Source organism: Parambassis ranga, chromosome 9 (genome assembly GCF_900634625.1).
Source record: "Parambassis ranga chromosome 9, fParRan2.1, whole genome shotgun sequence".
In the NCBI taxonomy this organism is placed as follows: domain Eukaryota; kingdom Metazoa; phylum Chordata; class Actinopteri; family Ambassidae; genus Parambassis; species Parambassis ranga.
The window spans coordinates 855,240-869,019 of record NC_041030.1 but is presented as its reverse complement, the minus strand read 5'-3'; the positions used below and the strand labels follow the sequence as shown (position 1 = coordinate 869,019).

Here is a 13,780-nt window from a genome sequence, read left to right as displayed (position 1 = left end):
ACCACTACATGCTCATTTAGGAGTTTCTCTTGCTTGAAAGTGGACATTTTCAAAAGAAATCTTACTGGGAAGCTCCTGTTTGTTCTATGCAAATATGAACCCACAGACTGTCTGTCAGTATGATTTGCTGCATCACCTGCCTGGAAGTCTGTTCCACAAGCTTTGACAGGCCTCCTGCCTTCACTCCCTCACCTCACTCTGTCTCTGGTCACCCCTGCTCAGGGGGAAACAGGGCTGTCAGATGGAGAGTGGCAGGGTAAGCCAGTCTTAACACAGCACCTCAAACCACCTCATAAATACAGGCTTCCTTTTCCAATTTCCAAGCGGCCCATCTAACTCTGTCTACATGCTTACGCACTGCTCCGTGTCATGTGCCGGGGTGTGAGTTTAAAAATGACCACAGGACATCTGGTGGACTCACAGAGGGTGGGGCTTTGATGTGCTGCTCTGCAGTTCACTCTAACTTCCAAATCCTCAGCGGTGACTGAGGAGGCTAAAGTGGGTCTTGTAGGGTGGAGATTGCAAAGCAGCTTTATCTGCAATCTGTGAAAGGCTTTATCAGCTCCTGACCACAGATCATGTAAATGGCGGCAAAAAAGTAGTTCCAATTTTAATCTAAGTAGTGGCTTATAAAAATCATAACTATTCCAATATCAAACAAGGATAGAAAAGGAAAAGTGAACCATGTGAGGCAGTGTTTTGATGGGCAGCCTTCACAGGGAACTTGAAGTTCTCAGTGCCAGACTTGTGACGGATAATTGGAGGTTTTTGGCTGCACTGCTTCTTTTCTCCTAGTGAATAGCTTCATCTAAACACCCACATCTGACCGGCACACCAAAACATCACAACACGTTGCATGATCCTCACAATGAGGACAAGACAAGTTATTAGATATTATGCAGAACACATTTTTAAGGAATACTGTGGGCAGTATTTCTAAATGTTTGTAATATACAGCCACTAAGTCTCATCAATAGATCATTTAGCAATCCAATATTTCAAATTTGAATACTTGCCCCATCGTTAAACTACAGTAAATATTTTTTGCTCTGGACTGTTTCTTTTATTATTATTATTATTTTTAATTAATAGGTACTATATAACTAATAGAACAAAAAATAGTAAATAGATGCACTAGCATGATTATGTGCATGGAAATAAGTCCAAATAAATGTGTTATTTCTGTGGCAATATAGCCCTATGATGCAAAAGAAAAGGCTTTAGAGACTATATTTATCATAAAATCAGTCTTTCTTTTTAACACAAAGAACAAAGGATGCATTAAACTTACCAAACATGAATCAACAAGAATCTCATTGTGAGTTCAGGGTTTATTATTATTATAAATATTATTATTAAAATTAACACACAAAGAGACCTGATAAGAATAATGGAAGAAAATGAAAAGCTAGCACAGCACCACCTTGTGCCTCTACAGTGTGGGTGTGGACACATATGGTGTACTGTATGCACCTTCTGCTCAGCAGGGAGGAGGAAGCTTGTCACTGTGCTCTAGGGCGTCACTGACATGAGTGTCACCTTCACAAAGGAGCATGAAAGCTGTTCCCTTGGCAGAGCGTTCCTCAGGCCGTCGCTCCGTCTCAGGCAGTAGCACAGAAGTTACAGCAAACTCTCAAAGAGGGTTGTCATCTGCTGTATGATTCATTAACACATGAGAATATCAGAAGCCATTAGAAACCTTGGTGGGAAAATATGTGGTACCTGTTAGCTGTTAACAGAAAACATCAATACACAAACTTGAGAAGAGCCTAATTAACAACAGACAAGCTAATCTGTTCATTCAATTTTAGATACTAATTACACCTGCAAAAATGTGCCAAGGGATCCTCTCAATTTAAATACCTATAATGACATGTGATTTATTGTGAGTTCAATAATACACTGTTGAACATGAAACACATGTTGGAAAAATATTTGTTTGTGAAATGAAATAATTGTAACAATGTGATTATTCTTGTAAGATACACATATCACAGTAGGAATAAAAAGAGGAATGTGTCAGAAGCCAAAATGATTCAAACTTTATGGTGTTCTATACACTGTTCAAAATTATATAATACATTTGTTCCTGTATTTTAAATATTTAGAAATATAAAGTTATCATTATTAAATTCTTTATCAAAAAACACAACCAAGCAATGACATTTTAGAAAACTAAACTGATAAAAATGCATCAGAACCGAAATGCCTATTCTCACTCAGCGGAGTCCTGACGTGTGTGTGTGTGTGTGTGTGTGTGAGGCAAGTGTTCCCATGTCTCAAAGCTGTGCTCGTTCTTGCTGCACGTTGCTCATGGTGAGCTTTTTGATGGAAAGATGCTTCTGTTGGAAAATTATCATCAGTGTGTGATGATGCCTCTGTTTCCCTTCTGATGTTCCTGAGAGTCACTCTCTGTCAGTATGGCTCTGATGTTGAGTCACTGCTGACATACTAGTGAATGCATTTAGGAAAGATGTATTTTTAATATGAAAGCAGTTATTAATTAACTATCAACTTAGTTAAGAGGCAAACAAGTCACATAAAAAATAAATTCAATGCACTACACAGTTTAATACACAGAAATTATTTATGTTTTAATTTACAAATATATATTTTTTAAAATTGTATATTTTTTTAGTAGAAATTGTGGCTGCATTTTTTATCGTATATATTTTATTTATATATTATTGTACAAATAGTGCATTTTGTCCAGTTGTGGTGCTTCCTCTGGAAAGAGCTTACAGAGCAATGCTTCGCTCTGTGGTGAAGTTGTAATGAAACTGTGAGGAGAAGAAGAACAATGCATGTGAAAAAAGACACAATTTTAACCCAAAAAATATATATTCAAGAAATGTAAAAAAATTGCAATAAAATGCCACCAGAGAGTTATCTTCTATACAAAATGTAACTCCATCCAAACCACAGCTTAGAATATAAATATTTCATTTATTCATCAAAATCAGACAGTTGTAAGGAACCACTGCCCCCTTGTGGCACAGCCAAATCTCTTCATAAGTGCATCAAATGTTCTTGGTTTATGTGGCAATGAGGACAGGACAGAGTGCAGGTTTGATTCTCTTTGACTGATTCTGTTGGACACGGCTTAGAGATCAACTCTGATATTTTGGTTAGTTTTGTCAAATTCAAAAAATGTTAAAGGTAAGGCTTTGGCCTAATGAAATATTAAAATAAATCAACACTGCTAATTATCTTCTTTGTTGTTATAAAATTACACATTTCAATGTTTTTAAAGCTACAATAATGGCCTGCCTTTAAATTTGAAAATAACACAATACTAGTGAAGTACACAGGTGTTATTTGGTTTTATTATTACAGCACTGGGCATTTAACTTTACTGAGTGGTTCACATTATAAAAAAGAAAATAGAACACATCTCTGTGACTTTGTTGTGGATGTAATTCCACTGGCTGAGTTTCAGTGTCAAGCAGAGCTCCCTTTACCAAATTAGACAGTTGTATTACTGCAACACAGCACTAGGTGATGCTGTGTGATCACTGAAATAAGTTTCCAAATTTCTAACAGAAGCCATCGAGCCACAATGGCTGAAACTGGGTTCTCTCGATCAAAATATCACCTTCCCTGGTTTTCATCTACTCGAGGGGAAGCTGCAAGTTACCCCAAACCTGTCACATATCACAGGCCTGTTACGTGAAGAAAAAAAAAATCTGCCCCCCACCACACAAAAATTCACTCTCAACATCTGGCACAGTAAATAAATATTCCTGTGTGTACGTGTGTGTGTGTGTGTGCGTGTGTACATGTGTGTGGATGATGGATGGGGGAATGGGGTGTTATCAGGGAGAGCATGTATCAATGTCTGCCAGTTTTACACACAGGCTGACAGGACAGTGACACGCTAGAACATGGGCGGCAGTCACCCAGACGAGCCGAGCTTCATTTCCTGTCCCTGCTCCACTGCCAAAAATATGTGACATGTTGTCTTCATTAATTCCACCTCTATTTGGAGCTCTCACATACCCCTGTACACTACTGTCCTTCCACACTTCCACATGGAAACATGCACACCCACACATGCACAGAAGCACACACACAGATAACTCCCTACAAGCACTAAAAACTAATCATACATAGGTGCTAATGAAAATCTTGTCATGTGTGTATACACACTTCTTTCCACCCTAGCATACTCCCTCTGAAAATCATTAGCTAGCCGCCAACAACATTTTTCAGCAGAGCAAACTACATAAAGATGTCACTTTAAATCGCTTACTAATTAACACTTTAAAAGACACAAATTAGATATGCGTGGCTAAAAGCAATTATAATATCCGCAAGTTTTGCGAGTCATTTGGGAAATGAAAAGAATGCCTAATTGCTGGAACCAACATCATCTGAGACATGGCTTAAGTGATGCCTGTTAGGAAATAGTCTTATCTACAACTGTGGCTTCGATTACAACAGTTTTCCTCAATTACATGTGCATATGTATAATTCTACAAACTGCATCTCTCTCATGCATCTATATCTTTTAATGGGTTTAAAAGGGAGGCAATTAGATTCTGTGCAAAATGTAGTCTGTAGTTTGTGAAGGGGAAGGGAAAAAGCTACACTGTTTAGCATGGACAGTGACCTCTTCTGGACAACAGTAGTAGAAAACTGGAGGACAATTCCATGCTAAAAAATGCCTTCAGCACAAAAACAGTAGACATAAAATGAATGGTGTAACAATGATACAGAAAAACAAGAAATTTGGCAGACAGCATATTTGCGAGAAAATCATTGGCTATATTCCCCTCTTGTTCTGCAGATATCATATAGGATACTAATAAGAGGAGAGAAGTAAAAATAACACAATGGTGAGAGATGTTTCCACTTGGAAACTAATTATCAAGCTAAGCTGTGACTTCATCCTCATCAGCTTGGCCCCACCATTAATCTTGTGCTGTCGTCCACTTCACTAAATCCTGTGTGTTACACTATCTCACATTTACTTCATCAGCTCCAGCGCGGCTGTAATTAATGATTTCTCATGCCCTTCCCTTCTCTTCCCCAGCTCACCATGTGTCCTCCTGCTAATCACACTCTGCGAGGAAAAGGAAGGAGGAGGAAAGGAAAGAAGAGAGGAGGGGAGAGGAAGAAGAAAAAACAGAACATATAGGATGAGCAGTCAGCCTGTCTCCACCTTGGATGTGCACACACACACACAAACACACATATACATGTTCATGCCATTAATACCTGCTCTGACAATGAGCTTCATTCAGATGACCATATGACAAGATGGCGACTGTGTGATTTGGATAGTATATGACAGAAGACAGAGGCAGAGTGCAGAACAGACACCCGGTTTGATGAGGGAGTGTTTGCTCTGTAACACATCTCAAACCCAACAGCACCTGTTCTTTTACAGTGGTCTGTCACTTCCTGGCAGTTCTGATACCAAGATACCGTGCTAATGAGAGAGAAGGGGGGTTGTCACTCTCTTTAAAGCGCACACACACACACACACACACACACAAATGCAGCTCACACACACACAGACATACTGACTCTCTTTCTCTTACAAACACATGAGCTCCAAAGGAGGAACTGCACACTGATGATTTCCTTCCCACAAATGCCTGTAGGCTACAGTGTTTCATCAGAAATGGAGAGGACTTTGTAGCATTTTATATTTGCTCTACTGACATCTTTGTTTCTTAACTATAGGGCTAAATGGAAACCTTAAAAGTTAAACATGCAGTCTGACCAGAACGGTTCCCTAAGATGAACTGCAATACAGGATTGTAGATTGAGCTGTCGAGGAAAAAATTGGGAAATAAAAGTCAACTGTTTTGGAACGGGACACGAAGCTTTTAAGAGAAAATGGCTGCCCGCTTGGCCATGCTTTTATTCAATTGGGGCTTAGTGGAGCCAACAGGGCCTTGCTGTCTGAGACACTTAATTACAACCCCAAGACCGTTTGCTTTGCATTCTGGGCCAGTGGCGTCAGCAGCATTCGAGCGTTGCAGCCTCTACTCACTTCCTCCTCGATCTCTGCCAGGGATTTGATCGTAATGCCCATTAAATTGACTTGCTGCATCTAAAATCAAAAGCAGGGAGAGGAGGAGGGAAAGGAAGAAGAAGAAGAAGGAAAAAACACACACATGAAACATGGCGGTTAGGCTCATGGCTAAGTAAGCATGCTTAAAATCTTTAATCCTCTCTTTCTCTCTGTCAATACAAATGGGGCTGTAGTGACAACCACTGCCAACCAGCAAAATGAACTACACTGAGCCAGATCTGCTTGACTGCACGCATTCATCACTCAGTCTGGAGGAAAGGAAAGAAGGAAAGGAAAGGAGGAAGAAAGGGAAGGAATAGGAAAGAAGCGTACTTTCACCAGAACAGAGGTTGTAGGAGGAGAAAGTAGCACCACCACTCATGTGTACTCAAGAAACAATTATACAGAGAACTTTTACCATTGTGGGATTTTCACAAAACTTCTCAGAGATGACAAAGGGCACGTCCTCAAGAGCTGCAAAAAGTTAGAAAAAAACAAGTTGAAATTTGACTATATATATATATATATATATATATATATATATATATATATATATATTACTCCCTATTCCTGGTCCTGAGTATTTCAACAAGACTAAATGTGGGATTATAAAGCGGCAAAGCTATCAACATCCCCAGCCGCCCCGACACCTCCCCTCCTTCCATCTACAGAGAGAAGATGAAAGGCTTTTTTATTCTCTGCTGTATTTGAGCACCTCCACTCTTTCCTCCAACCCAGCCCTTTCCCAGCCCTCTTCCAGTTTAATTACTCTTGATTATTCCCGATTCCGTCTTGTCTGAGAGATGTTCACCCCTGAAACAAAGACACACTCACACTAGGCACAGAAAAGCGGAAAGAAGAGAGACAAAACATTCACCAGATATCAAATTTGCATGAAAATAAGCCACACTGTTCAGCCAGCAAAAAGTGGATTGAAATGAGGACTTGCCAAGAGCGTGGTGGTATAATTAGCATTTGACCAAACAAACGAGCTTCAACAGAGCTATAATTAAGCAGGCCTGTAATTAAGTGTATGCCCTTTATCATAATGATCGTGGTTAAAATGGTGTGATGGCTGCCAGTTGATTATTAATGGTGTAACCCCATCCTGCATGCATCCTGCACTGGAATCAAGGTGTCACGACTGTCAGGCTAGAGAGCAGCCCTTTGTTTATAAAATACATTAGGGCCCAAATTAACACAGGGTGACAAGAGACACAAAGCCTCCTGTTTCCAGACTGAAAGGAAACTGCAGCTGTTCAGCTTCATTATAAAACTACCAAATCTGGAGGCGCAAAACTTGCTGCAGTTGGCTTCAACAGGAGCTCCAAGTATCAAGAGGCTGAGCTTTCAGCGGGTGTTCTTTAACCCACAGTCCATCAGGCCTCTGGCACAGGAAAAGGAACTCATAAAAGTAAGCTGGGGCAGTTCATGAGTCATCGTTTGGGAGCTGACACTCCTTTTGGCCTTTCCTGTTCACAGAAATATATACAAGTATGAAATTCCAAAATATCCCTCAATTTGACACTTCTGTGACTTGTAGTCCTGCCGTGGTTATTACACAAATCCCCAGTTAGGCACTCCACACAAGTATAGTACAATGTGATCTTTGTCATGAAAGCATGACACTCACCCTCCTGACCACAGAGAAGCTTATTGAGCTTCTTGGCTTCCAATTATCTCCCACTCTAAAAATGCACTAGTAGCAAGATTCTGCAACCAAGCAAGCTGTACTGGAAATACTACACTGAGAAACAGTGGTACTCTGAACTGAATGCAGTGATAACAGGTGGCAAAAACAGCAGACATATTGTAGTTTATTTACCATGCTCACTATGTTAGCTCAGTAATTAATTTGCACTTGAAAAATCAGAACTGCAACATCTTTTGTACAAAGCCCCAAAACAGACAAAGATCCCAGTCTTCACATCATGATGCTGAATCAAAGGTGATGAACCAGGAAATAGACACTGACTTTAACCATAAAACCCAACCTCACAGCAGCAAGCTGCAAGAATCAGGGACAACTAGGCATATAGTGGCTAAACAAACTAAACTACACAAACATGCACTACTATGTCACTTTGAGCAGCAACATGCATTTGGGTAGGCAGGAAGGATACATCTGAATCAATAGTCAGCTATAGGGAAGCAGAGATTGTAGCTGCTGATGGATTTGCGTGGCACAGACAGATGAATGCACAGAGCTGAAGGCCAGAGAGTTTCTTTATTGCTCAAGGATTACATTTAAAACCGATCTCACTTTGTATTCCTCCACCATCTATACTAGAGAGGCTATCTTACATCCAGACAAATGGTGAGGCACAGGAGATGACTTGGTTGTAAGGAATGAATGCTGTTCTATGAAGAAATCTGAAGGTGCAAAGGGCAAAAATAATGTAAATCCAATCTTCTGAGCGGGGATCCCAGTATGAAGCATGTTGTAGCTGATCAAATGGCCAGGCTACACTCCATTAACTCATGAGTGTTTTGCAAGGCAGGAGAATTGGGTAAGAGGGAACTAGTTGGCCTTTGAAGTGTGTGAGTGCAGTCAATACAAAAACATCTGGCAGGAATTTTGGTACAGTGACTATGATGACGATGATGATGATGATGACGGTAGTGAGCCCAGAGGTGATGTTAAGTAAGGAGGACCCTGTGGCTTGAGTGATTGTAGTGTAAAGAACGAAGTCAGCACAGGCCCCGTGTGGATCATTGCCTTATTAATGGCTCCGTCAGGTGCGATGAGCAATGGCTGCATTGTCATCTCCAGCCCCTGGGCACAGATGAATGGCTGTTTCAGGGTGGGAAGGGCTCCCTCGTATGCTGGGCTGAGCACTAATCCCTCACTCTTCCATTGTTGGATGCACTGTCAACCAGGACTTCAGCACCACCATACATTGCATTTCCAGGGCTCTAACAGACATGGCCATGCACAAAGCAGGCGCCAACATACCTACACACACACAGAAACACATAAACCACACCGAGTTGCCTGCTCCGACAATGACTGATGGAAAAATATGCGTGGGTGATCGAGCATACCATATTACCTGAACCACAACTCAAGAGTAGCACTTTAGGAATGTTGATGAACTTTTATTTTACACTTCACTAATTCAGCTGAATAGCATTGATCTCTGTCTAGTATGATTACTTGGTTGAATCTGTCTTGCACCTGAATTAAGTGAGAAGTGAGAAGAAGAACACAGTCAGGGCAGTAATGTGTAGGGGCAAATGAGACTCAGTATTACAACTTCTTACCTATGATTATGCTCATTTTGATGGCTTAGTAGCAGAAAATAATAAGAAAATAATGAGTAGAACAGGTCAAAAATAGGTTAGGGCTTTCTCTGGAACCTGCTACATTTCATATTCTAAACAATTGGATGTTGCCTTCTCTCCACGTGTAGCCAGGCTAGACATTGCAATGCCTTCCCCTGTCGATGTGACTTTCAATTTGAGCCGGATTCTTTATGCAGACCATGAAAATGCTATTCTAGTTGCAGACCCCGCTCTGTCACCTCTGCAGATAATGGTGAGTAGATGAACAGAGCTCTGGAGGAGGACCCCCTATGCCCACTCACAGCCCTTAGCCCTACTTTGACATGAGAAATAGTGCCCAGGCCTGACAGCATCTCGGAGACATATTGTAGTTTATTTTGTCGCCCGGGCATGCCATCTGTGCCATTCCAATAGAGGGTGTGTGTGTTCAGGCTGCTGCAAGAGAGAGGGCGCTAGGCTGCGGGTCCCTCAGTAGCTTTGCAGCCACGGCAGGTCATTAGTCAAATTGCCTAATGAGAGAGAATACAAATGGCCCCCTACCCTGACAGGAGGAATTTTGGAGGTGTCAGAGCTCCTGACCCGTGCTATGAGAACAGATGATAGTGAGTTGCTATTTTCAGATTCTTTTAATGACTATGGCTCTATGAAACCCATTCTTTTTCTTTTATCTTTTTCCGACTTTTTCAACCCTCTAGACAGATGAGTGAAAAAAGAAAAAAGAAAAAAAAATCAATATGTTAAAAGTCTCACTTGCAAAAGTGTAAATGTAACTTTTGAATAATTTAAATGTTTATTGGGGAGTCAATTAACATTCTAAAAAGTGTATAACATTGAATAAGCTAAAATAGATCATGCACTGAAATGATGCTGAGGGTTCCTGATACTGTATTTTTGTTTTTGCCGGCTGTGTGCAGCCTAGTGTGTGCAAGCTTCCGTTGCAATTCTCCTGACAAGTCGGATCATTTATACTGAAAAATGTATTTAATTTCATCCAAACCTTCAAAAACGTACACAAGCTTTAAGAGTTTCTAAATGCTTAGAGTACTATGCAAGGGAACCTGTGGTTGAATGTGTGTCTGCTTCCATATGTTTTACAGGCTGGGGCTGCTAACACTTTAAATTTATGTGTGAGTGGAAAGAATCTGAATCATTTTGCACAAGCTCGCTCCTTGTCCTCTTTGAATATTTTTTCAAAGTTGACAACATATATGTGAATTTATCATCAAACTCTACTCTTTACAGTTGAATTTTAACAGTGTTTTTTTTTTTAAATTTCTTACACATAAATGTATAGAAAACTGTATGAACAAGCAACAGACTTGGAACAAACTATCTGCATTAACCAGTTCATTTACAGTTCCACCAATGTTAAAATTAGACTTTTTTTCATTACAAGAGGGATGCAAAATGGCAAGCTTATGGAGAATGACCCACTTACTTTTCCATCTGTGACAAGCAATCCTTAAAATCTGGTTGTGGGTAGGGAGCCAGGAGACAGTCCCAGTCGGGCGCTGGTCCATCAGTCTTCCAGAAAGTGGGCAGAGCCAGCAACATTTACAGTGAGTTGGCTACAAACATGCAAGCATAACACAGGGTGTTCTGAAGGGGTGTGTACATGTGTATAACCCCATCAAAATGATCAGACTGATCCGATAGGATAATTGGTTGTTAGGTTATTTGGTATAATTCCTGTTTTAGTTTTTTATTATTGCAGTCAGCACAGAAAAAAGAATATGAGGAGAACCTTTTTTCCCCTGGCTGAGCTATCATCAAATTAAATGGACAATCAGACTTTAATCAGCAGCACAGTGTCTTTTAAGACATTGCCATGGCACTGGCATTGATCCCCAGCTGTGGCTGCTGGTAAATGTGCAGCAGAATGTGTGTATAAATGGGGTACGCCTCTCTGGACAAGTGTAAAAGCTGGCAGAGGGCTGACAGTAAATTGCATGTGCCGGATGGGACACAGCAGAAGGCACAATTACACAAATCCCCTCTTAATTAGCGGTTCTGTGGGCAAACTAACCCGTAATGATGCGAGGGATGTGGCGAGCCCCAGAAATCCTAACAAGAAACACTCACCAGCACTGGAGACTGGGTCACATGGCCCCAGTTCCCCTAAAGTAGTGACTGACGCGTGATCTGTTTTGATCAGCGCAGCTGCAGGAGATGATTCCCATGTAGCCTTGCTCCCCACAACCCGTAGCCTGTGCTGAGCTACTTGCCCTCTGGACTGTGGGTAAAGCAGCAGGCCCTGTGTGGTTGTGGGTGGCATTATTAAGTTCTCCATGCTCACAGTACCAGGCAATGTAAAGTGGCATCTCACACAGTGAGTAATGAACTGTGCCAGAACGGAAGCAGGAGGGATGACAGCCAAAGAGGCCTCCTTGGCAGCCACTAACCTGGGCATCCACCAATTTATCATCCATTAGAACCAATTCACCAATGCTGCTCTGCCATTTGTCATTAATTATGCTAATAAGGACACCATTACTCTCCTGATGAAACAGGAGACTGTTATTAGTATCATGTATTTACACTTTAATACATATGCATTTGCTTATTAGTTTTTTTGGTGTGGATTTGTGGACTTTGAAAAGAGATATTTTCCATGACTTCAACAAAACTGTTATAACTGCACTTTAAAAATGCTACAGAGAGGCAAAGGACTTTCTGTACACACTAATTAGGTATACAATGACTAAAAGCTAACTGTTTCATAACCATGCACTATTCCCTGCCACCTCACATAAATATGGCCTCATTTATATAAAGACACTGATGTGTTTGAACTTTTTCACAGCCGACTTTGTGGTTCTAAGAAAACCAGTCTGAGCAGAACTATTTAATATAGCTTCTGGGAGCCCCAGATGCCCTTTTCTAAAACGACTTCATTCCCAGAATCTCATTGTGCTTTCTAAATCACACCACAGTATGTATTAGAAGACCATTAATTACGAACTTAACAAGTCAGCAGAGCCATTAAAAGATCTTTAAGGCATATTTGACCATAAATCTCCTTAAACTATATTTAATGACTGGATTTTTGTGAAATATTTTTATCAAGTTCTAATTAGATGTGTGATAACAAACCCTGCTGTACATGGGGCAAATGAGGGAGCCCTGACAGGCCCATCCATTGAGGCTGTCCACGTCTGGACACTGAAACTAATGGAGCACTTCTTCTATCTCAGGGATGGATAGAAAGCAATGAGGGATGAGACTCCAGAGTCCAGTCTGGCCTGCAAATGCAAAGCCATTTAAAGTCTCTTATTTGACTATAATAAAGGTCCAGAAATGCCCAAGGGCTTCAAGTCTCCAGTCAAAAATTCCATTAGGATTTATACAGGACTGATCCTCTAATACTTAATGGCACAATCACACTTGGATCGATCATGTTTTGCAATCAAATCCATATACTACAAGAGGTGTTGGAGGATTTAATTGAAATACATAATTAGCTTCTTGTTAAATAATGCATTAACAATTTCCATTTATTAATTATTGTCTAAATAAATAATAATAATACAAAAATGCTCAGAACAAAGTCCAAAATACAATTCAGAGACTCTTTATGATAACACATCTGTTGCCTCTGGTCATGATCACATGGTTTTGTTTGTTTGTTTGTTTGTTTGGTTTTTTGAAAACGTTCGGATTCTTCCTTGCATGGGAGGGTGAATTTTAGCCAATGTTTTACTTTAGTTCCGCATCATCCATTCAAAACACCGAAAATATTCTCCTGTGTCAATATGAAAAATGCACAAATGGCTTAAACTCAACACCGATTTTAAACAATGAGTAATTTATAAGGCACAGATTTATTACTACAGAATTCAGTGCTCCTTTATATCATTAGCTGCTGGTGTGCTTTAGGAGTGTGTGTTTGAGAGTGTGTGTGTAAGCACTAGGTGTAAATACTCTTCTCCCTCTGAACCTCATTCTCTCTCACCCTCCCTGTTTTGCCTTTTGCTGACCAGGGGAATTAAGAAGCAAAATGTGGGTTTTAAGAGCATTCCTTTCATGTCTTGATGTAAGCTTTGGCATTACTTCAGACATCAAGATCGGTTTCATAGAAATCCCATTCCATCTAAAGTAAAAGCGCGGCAGTAAATCTGCCCATACCTCCCCCATAACACTTCCATAAATGATTCATTCAGCTCAGTTTAGCTGATGCAAAACAGAATGTTAGTGAGTTGTGGATGGAGCCTACGAGCTGCAAGTGGACAAACCCCACTGCTAAGTAATTTCATCAATCTCTTAGGAAGAGAAAGAAAGGAGAAAGAAGAGAACGAGGTACACTAATAATAACTTTTGTGTCACTATCCAGAGGTCCTGTTTTTTAATCCCTCAGCCTAAAGAATTGTGTTATTCTAAAATATAACCCCAGCGGTGCAGAAGCAGTTGAGATCCATCACGGCTTGAGATAAGAGCCGGCTGATCTCCTCCTTCTGCACAGCCTAGCCCAGA

General features: G+C 40.5%; 1 protein-coding gene across 6 annotated transcripts in view; it reads right to left on the bottom strand.

The window, feature by feature from the left end:
- Nucleotides 1-2,645: 2,645 nt before the first annotated feature.
- The window catches only part of mvb12bb (multivesicular body subunit 12Bb), a 29,052-nt gene continuing 17,917 nt past the window's right edge, over nucleotides 2,646-13,780 (bottom strand). For 2 of the 6 annotated variants that reach the window (XM_028414666.1, XM_028414667.1), the window contains exon 8: nucleotides 2,647-2,780. In XM_028414666.1, the coding sequence (XP_028270467.1) occupies nucleotides 2,674-2,780 (107 nt within the window). In that variant the 3' untranslated portion in view covers nucleotides 2,647-2,673. Of the gene's footprint in view, nucleotides 2,781-5,109; nucleotides 5,779-5,926; nucleotides 6,065-6,443; nucleotides 6,500-13,780 lie in introns of those variants that run through there. The other 4 variants (XM_028414665.1, XM_028414664.1, XM_028414668.1 and 1 more) reach the window with 4 other exon arrangements.